This window comes from Tinamus guttatus, unplaced genomic scaffold (assembly GCF_059628265.1).
Source record: "Tinamus guttatus ecotype Peru unplaced genomic scaffold, ASM5962826v1 Tinamus_guttatus_pri_ptg000056l, whole genome shotgun sequence".
NCBI classification, from domain to species: Eukaryota; Metazoa; Chordata; class Aves; order Tinamiformes; family Tinamidae; genus Tinamus; species Tinamus guttatus.
In genome coordinates this window covers 1258772-1285518 of record NW_028288590.1, presented here as the reverse complement: position 1 = coordinate 1285518, position 26747 = coordinate 1258772, and the positions used below count along the sequence as shown (strand labels likewise).

General features: G+C 36.7%; 1 protein-coding gene across 1 annotated transcript; it reads left to right on the top strand.

Moving 5' to 3' along the window:
- Positions 1-621: 621 nt before the first annotated feature.
- On the top strand, positions 622-26089 carry TCEA1 (transcription elongation factor A1). Its single transcript, XM_088540179.1, has 10 exons — positions 622-756; positions 6347-6409; positions 9860-9965; positions 17374-17461; positions 18395-18543; positions 20357-20413; positions 21089-21243; positions 23604-23750; positions 24671-24742; positions 25771-26089. The coding sequence occupies exons 1-10, from the start codon at positions 688-690 to the stop codon at positions 25777-25779; spliced, it is 915 nt and encodes a 304-aa protein (XP_088396305.1). The 5' UTR covers positions 622-687; the 3' UTR covers positions 25780-26089.
- The last annotated feature ends 658 nt before the right edge of the window (positions 26090-26747 follow it).

The following is a 26747-nucleotide window of genomic DNA, read 5'->3' as shown; positions in this document are numbered from 1 at the left end:
TTATGTAACTTTCACATACAATTTTATTGAAGTAACCACTATTATTTTTTTTTCAGAGAAAATGGCTGAATGATATTATGCTAGAATTCTGTTGAAACTCCAATAGCAAGGCATATGCCATTTGTTATTTTATGTTCCTGCTTTATTGTTATTTCTGAATTATGTATTCTGACAAACTTTCTAAATGCAGCACACTGCTTGACTGTGTGTAAGATTTAGGCTGGTTTGAAGACTTGGAAGCGTTGGTGTAACACATCTCAGTGTGGTGGTCAGTTAGTGAGAAAGGCTCTTCCTCATCTTCACCCTCTTCAGCCTTCAACATCCTGAACTTGCTCCAAGATTGCACCTGAGAACTCCTCAGTGTTGCACAAATGAAATTTTATTTAAATTTATGGATTTTTTTCAATGTCTCGAGGGAGGAGATAACTCCCCCTCTTCCCAGGTAGCCACACGGGCGTCCCGGACGGGGCCCGTCCGTGTCCGCGGGGGCTGGCGGAGCCCGAGGCAGGCGGCGCTTAAGCGGCCGTTGGACGCCGCGCATGCGCTCGGCGCGCCGCAGCGCTGCCTGGCTCCCGCGGCCGGCGCTCGACGCGCGCTGCCTGGCGCCGCGCGGGCTGCTGGGTGGCGCGTTGCGGCGCGGCTCCATCTCGGCGCTCCGCTCCGCGCGGCCGCCCGCGCCCCGCCGCCATGAGCACGGAGGACGAGATCATCCGCATCGCCAAGAAGATAGACAAGATGGTGCAGAAGAAGAACGCGGTGAGCGACGTCGGGCCGCGGCCTGGCTCCCCTCGACGTCGCTGGCGCGAGACGGTCTCTCCCCTTCCCGCCCTGGGCCGCACTGCCGCGGCGGGCTGTGCGGGGGGTTCCTCCTCCGCGGGCCTGGCCGGGCGCTTCCCCTGGCCGCCGCGGCTCCCCGCTCCCTCCCGCCTGGCGGCCTCCCTGTCTGCCGCCCCCCCGGCGCGGGAGGGCGGGGAACCGCCGCGCGCCCGGACGCCCGCCCCTCAACGGCTGCCAACGGTCCCCGGCCGTCCCCGGTGGTCCCGCCCGCGGCCTCCCTCCTTTCGGTCCGCGGGGAGCTGCGTGCGGGCTGGTTTGGGGCAGGCCAGCTGCATGGCTAGGGGAAAATGCACTGGGGGGCGGCCGTCTCGTTTAGGTAAGTTATAGTCATGTTTAAGCAAAGAAGGTGGAGTTTAATGGTGAGGCATTTAAATTAAAATGGATGAGGAGCCCTGTCCAGCTCTGATAGGGTGACACAAGCTCAGTGTGGACTGACTGGTGAAACAGATGTGGAACGTGTGCTGCTTTTCTTTCTAAGCCCAAAACAAAGGATAAGTACGAGTTTTATTTTGTTTATTAATTCAAGGGATAACTTCTGAGGTAGAACTTTTAAGTTCAGCTTGCCTAGTTTAACTGTTATCCTTGTATAATTCCTCGGTATAGAACGTATTTAGGCATGTGTAATGCCTACACTCTCTATGCAATTTTAATTATTTTGATGGATTTTGTATAGTAATTGCCAATTACCTGATCACCTGGTGATGATTACATGTAAAATATCTTACAAGTAAACCGTGAACTCATTTTGTTTACTATTACTTTAGCTCACTGCCACCTTGTTTGTTTTTTTTTTTTTTCTGTCAAATTGTACATTTCAGTTACAATGTCCCTGTAAGCTGCCATTTTAATACGTAAAATGGAATCTTTTTCCATATGTTATGGTAGTGCATTCAATCTTAACCACTGGTAGTTTAGACGCGAGCTTTGCAGAAGTTGATTTATACAAGTCTTAACAAAGCAAGACATTCTTTTGATTCCCTCTTTTAAGATAATTATTGGGTTTGCATAATTATAAATATATTGCTTTTATTAAACTAAAGATAGCCGGTTGGCTCTGAATCCAAACAAACAAATTATGACTGCACTTAAGCCATGCTTTGCTGCGTTTCAGAGCTCTCGATGTCCCACCATGTTGAACGCCTTGCTGCAGTCGAATTGCACCTTGTAATGACAGCATGAAAACAGGGGCCTCCTCTAGTGGAACGAGTCATGTTCCTTAATAGACGTCGAAAATGTCTCCAGGAAAGTCCTCAAGCTGTCTCAAGTTTTGTTGTGTGATTCTTCTAGCTTTCTCAGTACAGAGGTGTTCAGCGTTGACATCCAAGCCACACAGATGGTTCCTGCACTGAGGGTGCAGTCACGTGTGTGTGCCAGGAGCCACTGACAACATCGAGGTTTTGAGATCAGGCAGTGGCAATGAGAGCTTGAAAGAGCCTAGCTGACGGAAAGAGCAGTAACTTTTGCATCTTGTGTTCAGCCAGTGGTTAGAGTTCTAGTAACTGCCCTCTTCATGCCCAAGTTGTTCAAGCTCTTTTCATCCCCCTTCCAAAAACTCTTTTGGGTTTCTCCGTGATGCAGTAGTTTTAAGTTCTGGTCCCCCCCCTCCCTTTTTTTTTTAAATTATTTCCATTCTTCCTACTGTTCAGCACAAAAGCGCTGTCTCTTCTTCTGAATTTTAAAATTGGAATAGTGGTTCTTTTCTAATCCGGGGATATGCCAAAAAGATAAAGGTATCTGAAATATTTAAGTATAGTGGTAATGAAAATGATAAAGTGCAGTCAGTTCTGTTTCATCTGGAAGACTTGCTCAGATGATAGACTGAAAGCAACAACTTTGTGGTAGTACTGGCATTGCTGCTGATGGTGGGGAGCCCCAGAGCAAGGGGGCCCGCGATACTCCTGGTGACCATAGCGTGCTGCGTGGGGGCGTGGGAGGCTCCGACGTTTGGGTGTCGTGCTGAACAGCAGCTGGGTAGCTGTGTCTTGTGCGTGTAACCTAAATAACTGTCAAAACTCAAGTGAGTCATGCATTGTCTTTGCTGGGCTTAGTTTAGGTCCGATGCGGTCAATGACGGCTTACTTTGTCCTGTCATGTAGTTAAAATACAAGTTTAGTAAAATTGTGAGACCACTTATGTGAAGATGGACTTCATTGTTACGTAAAGATGAAGCAAAATTGAGAAATGCACTCTGATGTATTGGACAATATTTTTTGATATGATATCTTTTTATATATTGATATAATAGTAAACAGATTGGATGATGAAGTTCCTGACAGTTTATATTCCTTTCCATGGTTTTCATCAGTATAAGCAGATTTTTTTGGGCAGTTTCTATATCCTACCACTAACTCTTTTTGAAATATAAAATGCATTTTTGTGTTTGAGTATGTATTCCGTGCATGTCCTGAATAAGAATGATTTCATGAAACCTATCAATGAATATAAAGGCTATGGTACTTTTTCACTCAGAAGTTGTCAAGAAAGAGTTGGGAAGAGGCGCCCTATCCTAATCTGTCATCAGAAAGATGCCTATGTGACCTGTGACAAAGTGCTCTAGCATTTCTTTTGATGTGTTATAAAGGCCGTCAGTGCAGACACCCTTTCTGAGTCAGACTCTTGGTGATTTGCCTTGGTTAAAGATTTAATTGTAGCTACACCGGAGTGATAATTATTTCAGCTACATGATATATATAAATTTCTTTTAAAGGACAAGACATTATGCAATGCTGTATTTAATATACAGCTAGACACATACTTCTGCTGTCGCATCATGGTTTGTCTGCATCTTTCAAAAAGATGTCATTACTCTTCAGAAAGGCTGCAATTGGGTTAGCATGTATGCTGCACCTTCCTATAGCTTTTGTCATATGTGAGTATACTTCTATGAAGTTGCTGTAATGAACAGAAATGAAAGATAAGGTTGCACACACAGACTGAAAAACTGAAGGACAGCCAAGTAAGTTTACGGAAGGAAATTCATCATTATTTCATCTTATTAAAAGTTTGTTCTCCTAAGTAGAACGTAAATGTAACTGAGTAGCTGTGCTATCTTCAGAAATTTGCTCTTTTTACAGCTTGAAATATTGCTTTGAAGTATGAATATATAACACATTTCTGGTGCTGGTGTTACAGTCCGATCAATTGGGAGAAACTGAGGGAAGTGATGTTCTAAATCTGTGTGGGATAGATCCTGAAATTACTTTCTGCTAAGTAGCAAGGAAAATGTAAAATTGTTGCTTCCTTTCTATGCCCAAAATCCATTTCAAGTACTTTCATATGTGGTAGATGAATAGTTATGCAAAACAAAATAGAGATAAAATGGAACATTAATACAACTTTCAGCCGAGTGAAATGGGGCATGGTCTCTTTTTTCCTATAAAATTATAGATCGGCCCAGGGCACGGGCTGTGCCTGGCAGAGAGGCAGTGCCGGGAAGGCTGTGGTGACCCAGCCGCGGCCTGCACATGTCCATGCAGCAGTCACTATGAAATGCCTTGCAAAAAAAAAAAAAAAAAAAGAGATGTATAGTAATGGTTTTGTAGATAAGTTTTTTTGTTTAAAAAAATCTTTCATCAGAAAAGTTGGAACTGCGGGCCTTTGTATGCAACTTCACTGGTTTTGAGGAAAAGAGGATATTTATCTTTTAAGATAGGAGCTTATAAAAAGCTGTTTAGCTGCTTTGAATAGATGTAATTTAAATTTAGTTTTAAAAGCATCTAATTCTTAGTGTGCTTAATACAAGTAATGATAAAAGTAGAAGTTTAGAAAGCATTAATGGAAAAAGTAAAACTCGGAGTTTTTCTGGTAGGTTCATTTTGGTGGCTTCTTTGCTGTCAAGTATCTTCAGAAAAGCAGTGATGTTGTAGCACTGTTCAAAATTTCCAAAGCTGTTCCTATTCAGATTTTACACAATTGTTCTACTTTCATCCTTCTCGGTCTCTCGGTGGTTATTTTATGTGCTTTATATCTAGTGGTGAAATTGCAGAAGGTGCAGATGCAACAGCTGATTATATCTAAAGGTGATTGGGAAGGATTTAACCAAGCTGAGCAAAATGCCTATTAAAGTAAACACAATAGGGTGAGTTGAGAGAGGTAAGGAGAGGAAAAAGTATCAAATCACCTGGGGTGATCACCTGGTATCAAATCACCTGGGTTTGTTTTTCAGCCTCTGTGGATTAAAAAAAAGTGGGAAGATGGTGGCCTTTTATATGCAAGATCTGTTACCTTCCTGCTGTTCTTAAGTCCGTCCTAGGTTTGGAACCACGTTCACTTGAGATGCACCTTAACCGTTAGTAGGTTGCCTTCATTGCTAACCTATATCTGCAGTAAGAAGTGGAAGGTGCAGAGACTTTTTTGTTTGTTTTAATGAAGGAGGTAAAATATCAAGGATGTAGAGGCTAAAGTAAATGAATATGAAACCTATTGTTGACATTTATGATTTTTTTTATTATTATTATTTTAAGTAAGGCCAGGATCTCAGTGAGAATAGTAATGAGCGCTTACATGAATTATTACAGTAGCTGTGTAGATAGTTTGTTACTGATAATTAGCCTGACAGTTCAATCTCTGAAATAAATTAATCTGTCTAGAAAACTACCACTTATATAGCATTTAGTTTTTACTTTCCTTGAGATTTTAGCAAAAGAAAAGGAGGGGAGTTCTGAGTAATAAATGGCTGAATAATAAACAACCAAATTAGTTCAGATGTTATAGCATTTAGTGTGGGCTCTGAAAAAAGTTGGTGCTTGGCTTGTCTGATGTGAGCCAAAAAGTGTTCTTTGTCTGCTCTAAACGATGTAGATCAGTCTGTGTGTTTCATTGACTGTATTGTATTTCATCGGATACATTGAAGGTAAAGATAAAACTGGTTGAAAGTAAGACTTGAAAGCACATCTTGCTCAGCTTTTTCACTTGGCTTGGTTACTGGTAAACAGTGGTAAAGTTTCATTTTCTATGGGGAAAATATATTTGTTTTCTAGTAAAATAGTGTAACCTGAACACCATTTTTAAACCAGTATACGTTTATAACTTTACCTCACCACTATACATACAATTAATAATGTTATTTGTAAAGGGCTGCAGTATCGATAGACATAGAGATGCTTGTCTTCAGGGTATTGTTCTGATATAGGTGAGGTCATTCAGAAATGAAAATTGCTGTTACTTCTGATGCAGTTGAGTAAAATGCATCTAAGGTCATCTTCTAGAGGAAGGAACTAATTAATAGTATAGGTAGTATCCCCCTCTTTTTCCCCTGAAGGCACTAGCTAGTGTTTGTATTGCATAGAATAAAACTTTTCTTGTTTTCAAATGAATACTTTGATCTTGGAGTTTATATCTGTTAATGGTCAGAGTGTGAGAAACAACACTTCTTGTCCTGAAATTGTTTTGTCAAAGAATTGGGCAGTGATAGTTTAAATTGGGAACTTGAAGGAAGTTAAGTATATGTTATTGAAATTATGTTTGAAAGATGTGGTTGCTATTAAACTTACTTTTCTTTTTTTTTCAGGCTGGAGCACTTGATTTATTAAAGGAGCTTAAGAATATTCCCATGACACTTGAGTTGTTGCAGGTATGATTTTAAATTGCTGGTATGCTTTAAAAAATTACCTCTGTAATAATGAGAGTGAAATAGGCAATTTGTATTATTATAAGCGTTGTTATCAATCAGCATTATTACAAGGTAGCCAATCTTATTTCAGCTCAATTTAGGCACTTGTCATCGGTGTCTCCCAGTAGCAAGCTCTTAAAATTGGTCTTTCTGTTTCAGTGGGAAAAAAAATGATTCATTTTATTATGGACAAAAGGAAAAGGCTGCTTAGAATTTTGCCTTGCAGATAATCCTAACCCAAATGTGGCATGTTTCGCTCTCCTGATGGTAGCTGATACCTTCTTTTCTTCTGGACTGAAAGTGTAGAGAGCCCTAGCTCACACCTGCTCCATCTCTTTCTTCAAAGGCAGGAGTCTTCAGGCATTGTTCTCTGAACAATTTACAAGGGCTTGAAATAGATGCTTTAGCAGTCTTGGGTTTATCTTATGCTTATGTCTCAGGTCTTTCTTGCCTCCTCTTTGTCGCAGAAAGATTAAGTGGTTTCAGACAATAATAGCACTACATCTTAAATTATATGTAAGCAAGCTTATCCTTGGTCAACTATGCAGTGACCCGGTAGCCATCCTAGCATGTGCTTTGCAGTCAGAACTGCAAATCAGTTTAGCAGCTGCATAGTACCGAGGGCAGCATTTCTATAGGGTGAATTCTGGGAAGTGCACAGGTGGCAGTGGGACAAACTGTCTCTCTTTTAACCGGCAGGTTTTACTGGGTGCATGTGAAGGTATGCAGAGCCAAGCAGGGCTCTGTACTCTTTGGGGTGGGTTGATGGTATGTGCTGTTTTTTTTGGTGGTTCATCGTTTGGGAGGTTTGGGAACCTGGAGGTAGCTTCAGAGTTTGATCCAGCTCTTCTTTGTTTCAAGTGCTCACAAATTCTCTGTCCTGATGCTTTCTTAAAAATTTTAGAGTTTATAACAGCTCTGCCTCCTTCAGTGGTTGCTTTCCGTCTTCAACTATGTGCCTTTCTTTATATCCCTTGATGTGGTTTAAAGGCTTAATTAGATGAGTAGCTGCCAAGATTTGTTTTGGGCTCAGACATAGGTTACTTATGCTGTGTGCTTGCCAACTAACAGCTGCCTGGACTATACCTCAAATGTTCTGGGGGAAAAGCAGTTGTTTTGTGTGAATCTCTGAGTCTCTTAAGAAATGAGAAATGGTCTAGTATTTGAACTTGCTCTGTAACTACGTCTGAAATGCATTTCAACCGTATTTTTGACATGCTGAAGAAGGGGTCTTTTTAATATACTTCATAAACATTCATAAACTGGCACAGAGCTAAAATAATTCCAAAAGTTAAATTGGTCTAGGCAGATATATTGGAGATCAGTTTTCCACTTTTTAAATAGTGCTTACAGCAGCAGTTCTTTTGACTCGAAGAGTTGGTAAACATCAACTGGCAGTTGGTCTGAACAGTGGTTTAGAGTATAACAATATTTTGTGATTGCTTATGTCAGTTTGCAAGCAAGCACATGGGGAAGTCATTCCTTCCCCTGTTTTTAGGTAAGACTGGCTCAAGTACTCTAAATTAAAGCAAGCAAATCAGCAATGTTTACATGCTACCTTAAGAAAGCCAAGATTTCAGACAGTTACCATAATCCTTTTCTCTTGTGTCATCAGAGGAAGAGATTAAGTTAGTGTTTTGAGTTGTACTTACTTAAATAATGTTTATATGTTGATGTTTTCCCCTTTCTCTGATGAGACTAGATAATGATTAATAGCAATTTTGTCTTACCTTTATGGAGGAGAGTAGTTGATGGAATTCTAAACACATTTTGAACTTCATTGTCTGAACATAATGCCCAGAGCATGTATTTGATGTGTCAAAAGAGAGCAGTGCTGACTAGCGAGTTAGACTTCTTTTGAACCAGTTGTTGCATTGCACAAGTGTATCATGAAAGGAATATGCAAGCAACTGTAAAGGAAGAAATGCAAAATGTTAGCATGGGGTGGGGGGGGAGAAGATTCAGAGATTCTGCATGCTCACACCCATACCTGCCATTGGCTTCTCCCTAGACCCCTGCTGTGCAGGGGCTGAGGAGATGCTAGAAGGAATTGTACTCCTGGCTCTCCATAGCCACTCTCAGTAGCCTCTCTTCAGTGCTCAGCTACAGAAAGGGAAATGGAAGGGGAAAGAGCTGCTGCATCTACTTGGTGCGTTCTGTTCATGTTAATGTGTAGAGTCCATCCTGAAAAACTTGAGTTGCTGGTGAGTAGCTACTTTCTTCAGTCTAAAGTGCAAGTTAAGAACTGATGCTGAGGTCTGAAGTGATCTGATGTGTCTCCTGAATTCATCTGATGGGTTGAAACATAAACCCATGTTTGGATGGAAGAAACTGCTAAATATTTTTAAAAGTCTCCAGTTATTTAGCATAGCTGTGGTTCTCAAAACAGTGCTCTGTGGGGGTTATGAGTAATTTACAGAAACAAACTTCCATTTTTAGTATAGCACAAAGATTTGAATTTTCCTTTAAAAACACAATTTGTGATAAATCACTGCTGAAGTAAATAAAATATATTTTTGAGTCCTGCAAGTAAAAAATGCAAAAAAAAAAAAAACCCAAGCATCTTAAAAATAATCAAAAAAGTAATCAAAGTAAGATGTCAAATAAAAACTTGCTTGTGTTCATAAATGTTTTTATTTTTCCCCTCATCCAAACTAAAAGTTTGCAAGCATTGTAGATGTTCATGTTATACTAACACATTAGTTAGTCTGTTAAACTTTTGCGGCTAAATTTGTGTCTTCATCTTCTAAGCCTGAAAAGGAGTGACTTCGTCACTCTGTAGGTGGCAGCAGTGCCAAAGTTTTAAAGCCTGTCACTAGCATTGTTTCTTCAAATGGGTAGACTGTTCTTACTGCTTATATCTAAAAGCAGATTGCCAAAATTTTGCCAATATCTATTGCCAAAATTATTAGGAACGTAATAATAATACATATTACTTGAACTGATACAACAGTTTCTTTCACAGGCAGGGAATGGGAACTCTAAGATTGAAGTGACTGAAGTAGTTAGCAAGCTTCTTCTCAAAGAAGAAGCAAGCTCAAAGAAGCGGCTGCTTTTTTTTTTTTTTTTTTTTCTCCATAGAAGATTAAGGTTTTTGCTTAGAACCTTAACTATAATGTTATGTGAGATTTTTTTACATTATTAAACTTGTTGAATGTCATAAATAAAAAACAATTAGGTAAGTTTTTCTGTAGAGTTTCTTTGCAGTGATTTAGAAGCAAAATCTTTTGTTTGACTCCCCTAATCATCTCCTCCTTTACCAAGAAAAAGAAATCTGTTCTGCAGGGAACAAGTGTTAGTATTGCTGTATTTCTATGTAAAATATAGAAGTGGATAAAATAATTTATAAAAAATAATTAGGTTTTGTCTATATGCCACAATTTATGATGTATATTTTTATTTCTTTTGCAGTCTACCAGAATTGGAATGTCAGTGAATGCAATACGAAAGCAAAGCACAGATGAAGAAGTTACATCTTTAGCAAAGTCTCTTATCAAGTCTTGGAAGAAACTGTTAGGTATGACAGCACAAACTTCTTTTCTTTTTTTAAACTGTGCTTGCGTGTTTTGACTCTATGTGGTCTTAAGTCCATGTCACTACCTTTCTTTAAATTTATCTGAGTTCCTATTTTAGTATCGAAAGTTTCTGCACTGATTTTTTTTTTCTTTCCTCCCCTCTTTGGCTATCACCATTACAGTGCATTACTGTGAACTGTGTCCTGAGAGAAAGTCAATCTACTTTAGCTGGAAGCGAGAAGCACTTTTTGTGACATGACTCAGTTCTGAAGTCGCATTGCCTGTCATTGAGCTAGTGTAACGAACACCTAACGAGCCTGTTCTTGACTCTATTTCCTTTGTCAATATAATATGTATTCTGAAGAGGTTGTGCAGAACCTTACATAGAAGCATTGAAGTTCAGTTATAAAATGATTTGTGAAAGGGAAGGAGCAGAGTGAAAAGTTGACTTTGAAAATCTCTTACAATTTGCAGACAATAACTTTTTCCGAGTAGATCTATGCTTGCTAAAAATCTTCATAGTATTAACTCATGATTTAAAATTATATGCTTGATTTCCCATGTAAGCAAGGAATGCACCTAAGAAATCCTTTCTATTACTGTGTTTTTATTCAAGGTTATTTTGGTGTGTTTAATGCCGTTGGAGACACTCAAAGCTTAGAGTATTTCAGATACTTTGTTCAGTCACTGTGGTGTACTCTGTCTTTTTGTATCACGTTTCAAATACATTAAGATTTAGAAAACTTTAAGTTGTAGAGCAGAAACCAAATTTTACTGATTTCTAAGAATTTCAGGATTTGACATTCTGTCTAGAAAAATGTTAAATATCAGAAAGTGTTAAAATCGAACATTTAAGGTCAGCCTCAATTTATCATTTATGAAGTGTTTTATCAAATAGTTCTCTTTTGTGAATGGTGTAGAAATGACCTCATCCCTTTGGCAGTATATATCTGGACAAAAAATGGACAAATTGTGACTGCTTTCATACTATGTTTTCCTACAGTTTCTGTATTCTACTAAGAAGCAGCAACCCCTATACCAGCGCTATTTCTTCACCTAACTTAGAGTTAGGTAATGCCACTTAAGCTAACTAAGCTTCAAGTTAGGTAATACTAACCAAGTTAGTATTAGAGATTGAAGTTAGATAATTCTACATATTCTGTTACAGCACTTTTTAAAATCATGATACTGACCTTTATTATAAATTGAAGGTGTATTTTACTAGCAATCTGATAAAAAGTTACTGGTAAATGTAAGAAATCACATACTTTTTATGCTTAAATTTCAGCTCTAGGGTTGCGGTCAAATATATATCTGAGTAAAAGTGATAAGATATATAACTGGAGAAATAGAGACATTGCTATTCACTTGAAGTACTCTAAATACTTCTAAAAGTGGCAGCAGCTGTGTTACTCAGTTAAGTAGATTCATATATCCTTTAACATTTTGTTTAAGTAGTAAATATATAATGAATTAAAAAGTCCTGATATGTCAGTTTAATTTTATACTTCAGTTTAATTTAGACAATAATATGGAGGAAATATTCTTTTTTTTAATAGAATACTGTAAATATAGTGAATTAATGAAATTATTGGAATACAGTAAAAATAATCTTCTATTTTTATTTAACCCTGTATTTTAAGTCAGTTAAACTTGTCAGAATATATTGATACGTGTAGCTGACTGTTCTTTGTTCAAACTGTTTAACTGAAATTAATAGAGAATTGTTCTCCTTATGTTAGGACCAAAAGATGTTCTTGCTATCAAAGACTAGAATAAGATTGTGGAGTAGGGAGTTTTTAGGTCTGTCCAAGCCCAGGCTGCTGCTACTAAGTGGTGGTCCTGACATTCTCTCTCCATCCTGCTGAAGCTGACGATCCTGTGGCTATGCGGTAATTTGGAGCAGGAAGCTGTCCAGATAGAAACTAATAATTGTGTTTTTCTTCTGGAGTGGATTTCAGCTGTATCAGTTCCTTGATCGAACCTGTGTTGCCATCACTGTGCTCAGCACAGGAGTCGTGGCAGTAACATTCACATAGGGAAAGGTGGAACTTCCCCTTCTTCACAGCTTGCTGCATTCCGGTCATCTTAGGACAACTGTTAGACTCTGCATTAGCTGCATCTGCTTGCAGCCAGTGATGCCAAACATGTGAGGAACTGCAAAAATAAATAGCAAATACTTAAAAACATTTGGAACCTGAAAATTCTTCTTGATCATAATGTGCACTTAATGTATACTGAAGCATAGTAGGGCAAATGTTTTGCCTCTTGTATCACTGCTATTTACTCATTAATTTATTAGAATTAAAATCTCAGCACTTTATAGAAGATAGGGCATTAGGCTATTTGAAATATGGGTGGGAATCTTACAAAGTACTCTTATTCTGTTTTATCATTAGTTTTGACTTTCTCAGAAGAATACGAAATACCCTATGTTGAACCGCTTGAGAAATCAGTTTCGCTTATGCTGTTTATAGTGCATGTAAAATGGTATGGATCAAAGATGGCAACCGGAGCGGACAGCTGTTAATCGTTCCAAGCATTGTACTCAGAGAGCTGAAGTCTTTGTGAGTTATTTTTATAAATGACATTTTAAATTTAGGAAAGAATCTTTGTTCAGGCTGCATGTAATGTCTAAGTTGAATGCTTTTGGAACTTGCGTTTTAAAAATGCATGGGTAGCATGAGAAGAATTCAAGTGAAATTCAAAATCACCCAATCATATCAGTTATTTATGGCTTGATTTGAGCCCTACCGGGTTGCAAAGGGTTTTCAGAGAGGTGAGAAGCTGGCCTGTAGCTGGCTGGCACCGAGTGAGCTGACAGTGCAGGATCAGGTCTTCAGGTGCTGTTGTGAAAGCGTTAGGCCATGTGGCCCAGCTGATCACAGTTTAGATAGGGAAGCAAATTCTACTCTCAGAATAAAATACTCTTCAATCCTAACATGGGATTTGCAAATAGTGACATGGAATTTGCGAATAAGTGAGTATGTGTTGATATATACATATGCATATACTACATGCATTTATATTATATACAATTGTATTTATATTATATACAATTATGCTGTAGAGCTTATAAATATGTCATAGGTTAAAAGGTGTGTTTCTTTGTATTTATCCCGAAATACTTCCTTTAAGGAATTTAATGCTCTTCATCACAAGTAAATGCTTACTGAACTCTTAAGAGTATACACTGAAAAAGAATGTCCAGATCTCTAGCTAAGTAAACCTAATTCCAGGGTTTATGTACTGGACTGGAAATGCAGTATGACTGGATGATAAACTGATGTTAAGTATGCATGTGATCATATGTTGCCAGTAATAAAACCTAAAAATTGAAATGAGAGCACTTTGAATTGTCTGTTTTACAAAAATGCATGTCTGAGTAATTTTAAGAAAGAATGCTTCAGTGCTTAATGTTGTTAAGATAATGTCAGCCAGGCTCTGTAGAAGTGTATTATTACTCAAATTTATGTATAAAATCTGTTATTTTGAACCTGTTTTTGTTTCTACTGGATGTTCCTGCTGTTGTTCAGTCAAATTGTTCAAAGGCATGAAATAACATTCTGGCTTTACTTTTTATATTTCTTTATTAAAAAATAAGAGAGAAAAACCAACTTCCTGAATAGAGGAATATTGTTTATTACTGATAGTATCTGTATAGGTCTCTATGAGAGACCTATGATTCTGTGCAAAAATAGTTTTAGAATACCTCTTAATTTTCAAATTAAGTATGATCTTTGGAAATATCTTTTTGTCAGATTTATATTTGGAATTATTCAGAGTACAGTCAGTAGAGCTATAATTTTTCAGGATCATCAGTGGAAAGGTAGCAATACATAACTACATCCTATATTATGAAGGAGAAGAAAACGTGTGCGGCAAGTTCATATGTCATGCACTTTTTGTCACTTTCTATATAAATAAAAAAAAGGGCAAACTACCTCATTTTTTGGTTTTATTTGCAGAATTCAGTTATTCCTCCTACCTATGCTAATACTAGGAAGAAGTTTTATATATTTTTACCTTCAAGTCTTACTATATTTTGCAGAAAAATTGGTAACAAACGTACCTGCTTATGCATCTCAAGCTCATTGTTGCTCAGTCTGGAAAATGGGGACTAAAGCGTTACTGAAAATGAGAATCACTGTTCAATTACTGGCTATGCCATCTGTTACCTTTTCTTGATTTCTTTCTCTTAACTTATTTAAACTGAATACTTGGGAAACCTTCCAAGTTTTGATGGTGATATCTGACTTAATGTTGCATGACAACCTATGGACTGAAATTCTCATATATATCAAGGAATATCAACCTTTCATTAACCTTTCAGAAAAAAATCTTAGTATTTTTAAAATTTCTCTCTGTCTTAATATATATAAATTAATAACTTTGAATTAGCTTATTTTTTTTCCTTTTACTAGCAAATGTCTTGAGTTCCCTGGATATATAATACTGCATTTACAGTTCATTAGATATATAATAATATTAACTTAAAATCTACACTGAAGCTACTACTGACTTCTAACATTCGCATTAGTTTAGTGATCTTGTCTCTGGCCATACATTATTACATCAAAAAGTTTGTTTGGATGACAAAGAACACTGTAACATCATGTTTGACCCTGAAGAGATTATTTCATTGGAAGAGTTTGAAATATCTTTTATAGTTGTATAAACTTTATACAAGATGTAACCGTGCCTCTTTAAAGGATCTTAATATAATTTAAATTATCCTAATACTTTTATGTTGCTATAGACTTTTCTGATGTGAGTTACCTTTGAGCTTGTGAATTTTTAAGTACTTTTTTGAGAAGACCTTTTTTTTAATCTTAATTTATTAGCATTTCTGTGGTTGTCCTTAGTTCTATTAAGCTGTCATTTGCCTTTGGTTTAGAACCTGCCCTTTGAATCTAAAAGTATTTAATTCCTAAAGTCTAATTACTTAGGAATATGCATTTTTTTATTCCTTTCTCTAGAGGGTGGTTGGCAGGGGATCTAGCAGACTGTTAATTGCTTAATGTTCCTTCTGATGTGCGAGTTTAAGAAAAAAAAAAACACTTCTTGACACTGGATTGCTTGTCCTCTCTCACCTTTATGGGGTGTCAATTGGAAAATACAGGCTGAAGTGGTTGGAAAAATATTTCCAGCAGTCTGCTACTAATGTTTTAAATGTATACCCAGATTTTGAAAGTGGATTAAACAAAAAATCTGTAATTCTTCTCAAGTGATTTAAGAAGTTGCAGTCTTGAGGACACGGTCCAGTTGTGGCAGCTGCCTGACCTTGGTTTGAGGGCCGCTTGCCCAGGCCAAGCTGCGGGTGCAGAGGGAGCAGGGCCCTGACCTGCCTCCCAGGCACCCCTCATAACGGAGGGAAGTTGCCCCAGGATCAGCTCTTCCTGAGCTGTTTCCTGCTGCCTGTCAGGTCTCTTATTAAAGCAGCTATCTTAGACTTCTTCTATTTGTTTTGTTTTAGCCAGCACTAAATTATTGCATTGGTTTGTTTTTAATAGGCACATCTTGCATGCAGATCTGTACAGAAATGATATAATAAACTGAAAAGTATCCAAAGGAGTTTAGCAAACCTTAGATCTGTTTAAAAAATCATCATTGTGAATGGAAGCCATAAAGGTGCACTGGGTCAGACTAAGAAACAATCTAGTATTGTCTCTGCAGATGTTTTTCTCAAAAATAGATACCTTAGTATAGGAACGAGGTGAGCACACAAGATACTTCTCCACAATGTTTCTCCAGACTTCAAAAATACATAGTTCAGGGATTTCCTCCTCCCCCTCTGTTTTTAACCTTGTATTTAATCCTTGGTAGATCACATCATCTTTTTTTTTCTTTTTTTAAGTGAAGTAGATTGGTGCTCTTTAACAGGATTTTGATACTCTTTGATAGGATTTGTAAATATCAGCTGTATCTTCTTAAAGATATCAATACAATCTACTATCGTTAATTTAAAAAAGGTCACTTCATTAAGAAAGCAATACTATAAACTGAATTGATCAAGGATGTTCTCTGTTACAAGACCTAAAATACGTGTTACTTGGAAAGAAAGCAAATCCCAATTTTAATGTGCATATTCACAAGTACCCTCTGTGGCAGTGGAGAACAGGCATGATAGAGAATTTAATGGTATGGATATGTATGTAATCTCATTTGCCCTCATCATTTTCAAATGCTTATTTTTGTCCAAAATTTTTAGACAAACTGATTTGAAATTTCAAGACTCATGAGGTGCCTTGGAGTATGGCTCATGTTCTAGAAAGTGGCATAGCTGCACTAGAACAGACCTCTGCTGCAGCCGGGGTGCCTCCATATTTTTTTTTCTCAGCTACAGTTTACCAAGCTCTTTAGCCCATCACCCTGAGAGGGTGGGAGACAGAGGCTTGCAAAAAAACTTTTTTTTTTTTTTTTTAATGCTAAGCAAGGATTTAGATGCCTAATTTAGACATCTCCATTTGAAAGACTTGCGCGTAATCCAGTTTTCCTGTTTTGCTTTATCTGGTTTTAATATTCTCTAAAGTTTGTGTTAGATGTTTTTGTTGGTAATATAGTCTACAGGACTGGAAAAGAAGACAATGTAATGGCAGATTTGTGAGGGATTAGAGAAAGAGCAATTCACAAAATGTAATTTAAGGTGACCAAAGCCACTCTTGCCAAGTTTTCTTTTTAGGCAGTGGAGGGGGTCATCCTTTCTAGAAAGCAGGTCAAAGTAAGAGCTTGGTTTAGTCCCTCTGAATTCCTCTTTACAATAACAAGCTATCTCTATTTTTCTCACTAGACTGAAGTTAAATGTTGTCAATGCCCTTTTAAATGACTGACCGCTTTATTCGTTCAGATGTTGTAAAAATCCTCATTAAACATATTCCGTCTAGGGAAGACAAATTGAAGTCTTTTTAAACATTAAAGCAACTGACTTGAAAGTAATCATAGAAGTTACTCAGTGCATGTCTGGAGAACTCTTCAAAATTATATGAACTTTTTTTTTCTTTTTGTTAATGTTCAAGTAAAAATTCTATGAGTATAATTAAAAAAGAATGAGATGTATTTAGTGGGAATTTATATTTACTGCATGGAACTTTGGAGACTCCACGCAATAGTTGAAGAAGCCGTCTTCTCCGCAGCAGAGTAGGCAAATGGGAAGTGGCGTGGGGGGTTTTTTGTCATGCCTTCTCTGGCTGTTTAAGTAGGTGCTAGACTTGATCTGAAGTACAAGCATACATTCCATTTACCTGAGCAGGGAAGAGGGAGTATATACCTCAAAAGGAAGTCAAAGCAGAGTGGCAGTTGATACCATTTGTAACTGGCCCAGAAAAAAATAATGAGAGATGCTCTACCACTGCTTTAAATCCGTTACTGGTTTAGTTTCTGATTTATTTTTTATATAATTTTGCTTTCTAGATGGACCTTCAACTGATAAAGATTCTGAAGAAAAGAAAAAGGAGCCTGCCTCTTCCTCACAAAGCAGTCCCGATGCAAGGGAAGAAAGGTATTTTGTCTGTGATGACCGTACAAATAACCTCCCTTAGATATAAATTAATAACAGCCCAAGAAATAACCAGTATGTGCAAGTACTTTTTTGTCCAAGTTTGCCATACTAGAGACAGTCTGTGCATTTTTCTGTTGAATGCATGGTGTTGTATAAAATGCTGTGTTGCCAGGGAAGTACATCATGCTGTTGCTAACACTAAAAAAAAGGAAAAAACAAATGGCTCATATTTTCATGCTTTGACCTGGTTTTCAGACTATTTAAGAACATTTTTTTTGTCCATCTTTTCTGTTAAATAGTTTTCTCTCAGTACTACCTACAGAGCTCTTGGAACTGTGAAACAGCTTCTAGTTGCAATTTTCTGGTAGAAATATACATATTAGAGGCTTAGCACTTCTTTTTTTCTCTTTACATTTGTTAATAAATGTCATCTTATTTTGGACCTTACTTGGTAAATGTAGAAGTGTCATCAGAAGAATGGACCTGTGTTCATGACATGTTAGGAACTGAAGAACACTTGCAAAATGCTATCCAGAAGCCTGTAGGGTTTTCCATGCAATTCTGCTTTTAGAGGACCTGTTCACAACAACAGTTCTCAAAATGAAATTGCACCTTCAATCACTTGTCCCTGTGTGAGTTGAAAAGTCCATGAAGAAAAATTGCATGTTCATGCGCATCAGACAGAACTGAGAATTTAAGTTTATATCTTCTATATAGAGGTTAAAAAAAAAAATCTGTCTCTGTATAGAATTCAGTCTGGTGAATATTTCGAAGAATTGTTGAATTGTAGTAGAACCCTAAATAACTTTAAAAATGTGATCTGTGTTCTTTTTATTGATTACTGTCCACTGGATGTAGCTCAAGAACTGGGTTTTGCCCTGGAGATAAGCTGTTGATGGGGAAAAAAAAATTGTTTTTTCTGCTTCTTTTTAGCAGTTCAAGTAGTAATTCCAGCACCAGGAAGGAGGAGGGTAACGCTCCCTCAAATTCTTTCATCCCTTCTTTTCCCCGAGCTCCAAGCACCTCGGATTCTGTGCGAGTGAAATGCAGAGAAATGCTCTCCGCAGCGCTCAGAACAGGAGGTGAGCTTTGCAGAAAATATTTTCAAATTTAACTGTTTCCTTTCTCCTCTTCACCTTTCCCCCTTCTAGCCTCACAAGTTTTTTCCTCAGGTTATGTTCATTTGTGTATATATGTCTATAGGCCAGTTTTGTACGGTCATCCAAATGAAAAATACTGAGCAACCTGGGCAACGATGGGAATGCACCGATATTTTTTTTTTTTTTCTAATTATTTATTTATTGGTGACTGGTGATACAGGACACTTTGTGGCTTCCATTTGTCTGATAACTTGCCTACAATGAATTTGCTTTTCATGGTATCTTTCAGGATATTGCCTCCATAATGCCTCATTTGAATTTTTTTTTAAGCTTCTATCTCTTTGGTGTCTGTGAGAGTATCACACTGTACGTGTCTTTTTTTACTTGCACAAGAAGTCCTGTGACTTGCAGATTCTGTATATTAAAAACTGACTTGGAGTTTAGGTTTCATCTTGAAGCCTCAATGAGGTACTTGTAATGAAGACTATTACCTTGCTCATTCTTTGTGTCATTGGGGAAGCTGTAAATTTTAGTGTCTAGTGTTCTGCTTGTGTTTTTTTTTTCCAGCCTCATGTACACTTGGGCATCTTTGTGAGATGGAATGATGCAGTAGATGGGGAGCAAAGTGAAAATTGGACTTTCCAGAATGACCTGCATGAATTCTTGCAGTGTTTTCCACCAGAATTTAGGACTTGGTTCCCCTTCCACTGTTCCTACCTTAACATAACCTGCCCTAATGTAAGGGAAGCTGCAAAACATTTGTTTTCACACTTGGAATTCAGTTAAATATTTTCAAGTACATCCAGTTATAAAAGTTGACTGAAGATCATAATATATTGTCCTGTGGATATGTAGTTCATCAGATTCTAAAATAATTTGTGATCAGATGATTGCATGTAACATCTTAGTAGTCATGTTTCTATGTAGCTGTAATTTTAGTTAGATTTTTCAAGAATTCTGTTTGCAGTGTCACCTCTTACTGCATATGTTACCTGATGATCCCTGAGTCCAATACCAAACTCAAAGTACAGTGGGATTTATTTTGCTTGTTTTAATGGTCTTCTGCATGAGATAGAAATGTCTGAATTGCTGGCTGAAGTTCTCTCATGCTTAAATGAGAAGGAAGAAAATGCATACTTTATCTAATTTGTCCTGTGCTGAAGGGCAGATATACTTTTGAGTAACAGGCTTGGTCAGAATTGGTAAACAATTATTTTTGAGACATTTCGGGTCAAATATTGTATTGCCAAGGTTTATTTTCTCTAACTTTTTTAAAAACTATCTCCTAATGTTTCTGTTATTGCTGTCTCCCATTTACGCGTTGTCTCATGCACTGCCTCTTTCACACAGCACAAACACATGTGCCCGCCCCCCCCCCCCCCCCCCATTAAATGCACACACTTGCATTCTGGGGCCTGAACTGAGAAAACCAAATATCAAAACATTTGATAGTTGAGTGTACTCTACACATGCAGATATACTGTGGAGATAGATGCCTGCCAATTAGAATATTTGAAATCTTATTGTATGACAAAGTTATTGTCATTGTTATTATTATTGTTGCTATTATTATTGTTATTGTTTGTAGCTGGATTTTTTTTTCTTTAAGAAAAATCGGGGGAGGGGGGGTTTGTCTTACCTTTTTAACTTTATTACTATTAGATGAGTGTATAATGAACTATATTTTCCTGCACAATAATCTGCTTTGTTTCAGATATCAGGAAGGGCTCCCCGGCTGGTATAAAACACTGATAAGACTGTCAGATTCTAATATTCTACTTCTTATTTTCCTCAGATGATTATGTTGCTATTGGTGCTGATGAGGAAGAGCTGGGTTCTCAGATTGAAGAGGATATCCTTTGTTTTACGCTGGTGTGCTCTAAAATAAGAATTTTTGTTAAAAGTTAAAAATTAGTTTAAATAGGTTTAAAAATAAGAATATTTGTTAAAAGTTTAAAAAACAGTTTAAATACAGTTGACTTCATCCTTACATTGAATATTCTTTTATTTCATTTAAAGCAAAAGGAAGCAAACACTGTGCAGAAACTCAGTGTTTAAAAATATCGCAGCCTAAGTGATTTGCTTTAAAACTTGGCAACCATCATTCCTGTTAGGGAATTTCCTGTTTGCTTGGAAAATTCATGGGAAAAAAATAAATTATGTTAATGAGCTTGCCAATGTTTGAATATTTAATTTTGAATTTAATTCGTCCTCGGAATGAGATCTTAAGTTCATGAATCAGTTCAGGAACTGATCTTAAGTTCATGAATGATCTGTGAGAATCTTCACTAAGATCCTACCAACCCAAAATGTACATTTTACTGACCGTGTGTAACCCAGCGCTTAAGCCAGGGGGAGGGACAGGGTGTGTTGTCTGCTGTGTCGAACAGTAATGGAGCTGTTGTCTGGGGTGGGGGAGCAAAAGGACTTGATCAGCGCTGGAAAAGCATCTTTACAAAGACTGCCCCAGCACTGACTGCTTGATAGTGCTTACTTGTTGACGTTTGGTTCCTTAAATCCAAAGCACCTATTTTTCAAGAATTAAAAAACACTGATATGAAATACAAAAATAGGGTACGAAGTAGGATAGCTAATCTCAAGGACACAAAGAATCCGAATTTAAGGAAAAACGTGCTATGTGGGAACATACCTCCTGACAAGTTTGCCAAAATGACAGCAGAGGTAAGTAGAGAAGCGGCCTTGAACTGTTCCCTATTTGACTTATGTCCTGACCTGTCTTTATTAGAAATAGAAATAATTTACATAAGCTGTCTGCACTTCTTTTTTTTTTTTTTTTTTTAATCTCTTTTAGTTAGAAGAATTGTCCTTTAAATTGCCCCTTAAATTAAATTTCTGGTCTTGAGAGAATATTTAAAACACTTCAGTAGAAATTCCTGTTGAGATGCTCACTATCTTTACAGATCAAAATAAATGTTGAAATTGAGAAGTACAAAATTGTAGCCTTGCTATTATGTCATATTCTGCCTTCAGTCCCCGCACTTATACGTGCATGCACACAGTTGGGTATAAGGTATAAGGGATCTTGGAGCCTTGGAAGAAGTTAAATTTATCATCACGTAGTACAGTTCCTGATTATTCTAGAGAACTGCTTTTTCTGTAGCTTTGTAGAGAGAGCAGGGCAAGCAGAGGCCAATAAAGGAATATTTATATACAGAGATGGGGATGGTGTCTTCAGTGAGTAGTTTGAGTTGTTTTTAACTCTGAGATATGTACACATACACAAACATTTCATGTTGTCCAGTGCCCATCCTTTAAGTTCGTAATTTCTGTCTGGACTAAGATTGTGTATTTGATGACTAAAACAGTGATTTCATAAAGATCAGCTTTAACTGAAATGGTATTAAGGAAAATATCATCTCATGGAGGTGTGGAATTCAAGGGTAACAATTTAGTGAAGAAACACAGAGCAGTTTCTTTGTATAGTGACGAAGTATGTAGAGCAGTTCCTGAAGATCTTGAATATCAGAGCCTTTTTTAAAGAAAAAAAATCAATGATACACAATGATGTTTGTGTAATGTTTTGAAGCTAGGTGTTTGTGTGACGTTTTATGAAAATAAACCTGATCTAACAAAAGCTTAAAAGTAAAGGAAGGTTTATTAGAGAAAAAACAAACAAAAACCGATTTGATTTATTTGTACCCTGTTTAGAGAGATCTCCATTTGGATAGAGCTAACTCACTGACTGTATGCAGTAGTTGAAAAACCATGTGTGGCCAAGGATGTAAAAATATCTGCAAGTCAGTGTGGTAATAGAAGTTAAAAAGAACACTGTCAAACCGTGCAATTTCATGTTTCAACTTTCATTGTTAAACTTGCAGGCTTTTTAGTAATTGTAACTTGGAATAGATGACTAATGATACATTTTTATATATATTTCTACTTAGATGCAGCTCCTTGAATGAGGAAGGAAGGCTTCTTTAAGTAGGAGTTTAATTCTCAGGAGGTGATGAATTGCTAATAAGAGATATTACAGTTTATTTTGTCCTTTAGTGACACTGCTGCAACATCAGTATTAGAAATCTGATTAAGTCTTGATTTGGAATAACACTTTGCAGAAGTCTCCCTGAAAAGGAAACCTGCTCTCAGGCAATTTGACAAGTTTAGACTTGGTGGAGCTAACAATAAAGCAACAGATTTGGGATGTGACTTTAAGACGGAAAAATACTTTGTCTTAAATTAAGTCCAGTATCTTTCTTGGGATGGGTTATTCATAAGGAACAACTCTGTTCTGCCCTGTCTTTCTCCTGCATCACTGCTAGTGTTGTGTTTCGTGCCAGTGATTCTTGGATTTTTTCTTTATTTATTTGTTGAGAATCATTGCCTGGCAGTCAGGCTTGGTGCAGGTTTGCCTCTGTGATAAAGGGTGTACATCTAACAGGGGGGTTGTGGGGAAAATTAATGAGGGACTGTGCAATTCAGCAGACCAGTTTATTGTATAGACTTAATGAAGTCCATGGATCTCAGCTTTGGAATCATACTTCCAAGGCAAATGAGAAATACTAGTGTTCTAACGTCTAGTAATGATATGCATGACTAGATACTGCCCTATGTGGCTATACTCTATTTCTTAGTACAGTTATACATATAAACAAAACAAAGGGTTTTTATAGGATAACCGTCTTCTGTAGGTCAGTGAGATAATTATGCAAGTAACCTAACCAAGGGAGAGGATGTTCTTATCCTTTTGTACCTTATGTCTCTGTTATTTTTCTGAAGTTCAGAATTGTATTTGCAAGTACATGTTTCCAGTTGTATTGAAACTTCTACTGACTGTTCATCTGCATAAAAAAATAAGAACTTATTTTTTAACTTGTAAAATATCCCAACTGAAGCCTTATGATTTAAATTACAGAATAAAATTAAATTTGTAGAATTACTTTCCCCTTTCATAAAGAATTTTTTTGTGGATTCTGAGTCAAAATGATGTGTGTCTTCAGAATTCTGTGGTATGAACAACAGTAACATTTTGTTTTAAACAAACTTTCTTGTAAACACTGTCTGCTGTTTGTCTGCTGTAACAGGAAATGGCAAGTGATGAACTGAAGGAAATGCGCAAAAATCTGACCAAAGAAGCTATCAGAGAGCACCAGATGGCTAAAACAGGAGGCACCCAAACTGACTTGTTTACATGTGGCAAGTGTAAAAAGAAGAACTGTACGTATACTCAGGTACGTGGTTGTACAGATTGTTCCTTTTCCTCTTTCAAATTTTATCTTCTCTATAAAGATTGTCAGAGAGAAAAATAATTCCAATTACAAAATGCACGTTTAACAGAATGTTAACAAATTACAGATTTTTTGAAGCAATCTGAAATACTTACGTGTGCTTACATGAAGTGCTTGTTGCATCAGTTTAAAAAAATTTCATGTAAATTCCAGCTGAGTATCTACATGGCTTCAAATGTCAGTGTATTGCAACGCTGCAGTTTTTCCTTTCTCTTCTGATTCCATTTTAGTAACATGCCATTAGTACAAAAGAACTAATTTACTGTTTAATATAGTTAAACTATTTTTCTTCAAAGAGAGTAAATAGCAAGAATGAAGATACGTATAATCTATAATTTTACTCTTGTTTAGACCCTGATTTATAATCATTCCTAGAACCATTTCTGGTTTAATTAGGAAATATATGCAAAAAAAAGTGCCTTAATTTGTTTAGCAGTGCTGCAGGGCATATATCTTTGATTATAGAATCAACTGAATTCGTAATGTAATACTGTATAATAAATGTTTGAAGTAGAAAGCTATTTTTCTCAATCATGAAGCTTCTAAGCCTTTTCATCAGTAAATATGTGGAAAGCTGTACTGAATGTGTACTCTTACTGCAGTTTTCTGTGAAGTATGTGCAAAGTGGTTCATTGCTGAAACTGGTATCTTTAGTACTTGTAAATCTGTAAAAACAGACTTATAAGCTTAAGTTTTATAGTCTATATGCAAGTCTGGTTTTAACTGGAATGAATAATTAGCTTATGTTTTTATGCAAATGTGTTTCTTAAAATGAAAGTTTAAAATGAAAGTTTAAAATTAACTCTGAATGTATACTAGCAAAAGATACTAATTTTCCTTTTCCACTTTGGCTTTTGCTGAAGGTTCAGACCCGCAGTGCTGATGAACCTATGACAACTTTTGTTGTGTGTAATGAATGTGGAAACAGATGGAAGGTGAGACCATTAGACTGCTTTGCATAGTTGCTAGTAGACAGGCCCTTTGCTTAATTTTCTGTTTTACAGTAAATAGTAAATGAGTTTCTCTTGAATTGTGGTTGTTTGCTAACTTACTGAATAATTTTGTATGGTGATATTGCCAAGTAGCTTTAGGTTAGAAAAATAACCTTGGTTGAGGATGTGAGAGCACATGGGTGCGAAGGGAGGCAGGGCAAGAAAAGTCAGGACATTGACTTAGACCTGGTGACGTTGGGGTGGAGATTCTCTGCTCTGCCTTACAAAGCTGTGACAAATCCGTCTCTGTCTTGGTTCCCTGAAATGGTACATAGGTACACCTATGAATGAAGTAGATCTTTTTTTGACTTTTTTTATTGGCCTTATTTTTTTATATGACCTTTTTATTTTACTTTGAAAAGAAGGACAGATGAAAAAGAGATGACTTCTGTCATCTCTTGACACAGAGGTTCCTGTGTCTTTTTTGTTTATTTGTTTAAAGTTCAGGAAATAGGAATTTCAAAAACTTCTGGGAACAGTGATGTACAGTGAAGTGGAGAAATACTTAATGAAGGGCTATAACGATTTCAGCATAGCTGCAGTAACATCCAATATAAATCATGATATCTTTGTTGTTCCATGTTAATGATGTTGCAGCTCTGCAGATGCAAAACATAACCAAAAATAAATAAGATGCAGAAAACGTTTTCTTTTTTTTTTTAATGCAATTAAGTTTTACTTATATTCTGTCTGAATATAGGTCAAATCTATACTCTAGGATATGTAAATAATTTATAAAGTTTAGAAATTGTTTGTTATAGCACATAGAGGAAAGAGTTCATTTGTCCTTAAATTTTTCTGTAAGGTGGCAGTTACAAATGCTTGAGTGAAGGAAAACTAGTATGACATAAGCAAATGCTTTATCTAATAATTTTCACATCTTAAGCATGATGTGATTTTCTTCCTGGTTTGAAATGATTTAGAAGCAAACTGCATGAAGATCTCAAAATATATTTGTTTTCTTTTCACAGTTCTGTTAGAAGAAGAGATTATCAAGACATCTGGACCAGTATGAAAGAGGATTTTGTAATTAGCTTTAAAAACTAGGCTAAGCATCTAGCTTCCTGCAAATGAGAGGGTGTTCTTTTCTTTCTTTTTTCCTTTTCTTTTGTCCTCTGTTAAGCAGCATACATCCCTGAAGTTAGCCTTTATTTTGACACAGTCATCATTTCATTAAATGCTTTCCTAGAGCTAATAGTCAGTAGGGGCAGGTTGCTCAATTGTATGGTGAATGTTAAAATATTTTTTCATTTTTATAAGTAAGTTGACATTAAACTTTTACCAATTAAACATTTTTGGTAACTGGCTTGGTTTTTTTTTCCTAACTATATAAATAATGCACTGTATTTTTTTTTTCTTTTACAGTCTGAACATGCCTTCTCCTCCCATATGTATCTTACCTCTCCACTTTTGTTAAATAGTAAGAACAGTTTGTGCTTCTTACTGGTGTGTTTACTAATACTGCAAAGAGAAAAGACATCCAGCTTCATTTTAATCATATGGAATCCCCTTGCTAACTGAATCACATTTGATTTAACACATTTGATTTTTTTTTTTGTTTTTTTGTTTTGTTTTGTACATAGCATTTCTGGATTAGTACTAAAATTTCGATCATGGCATTTGGAAATTTATTAATGGATATATTGACTTTTGCAACAGTTGGTTAAGCTTGTTTATGTAAACAGCTTTAATCAGTGCAATTGATTTTATTGCTCTGAGAATTGTATGCTGTATATTATCCATAGGTATTATTTCTGGGAACATCTTAGAATACTTGGTTAAACTTGATGCCATTGTCCTGTTTTGCTCGACATGCTTGCCAATGCGGATTATTTAAAACTCTGTAAATAAGCAAAGGCATCTTGTTGTAGGCTGTCCTGATGATCGCTGGTTAACAAATTCTTCTTAAGATAAACTAGCTGGAGTATTAATAGCAAATTCATTTGAT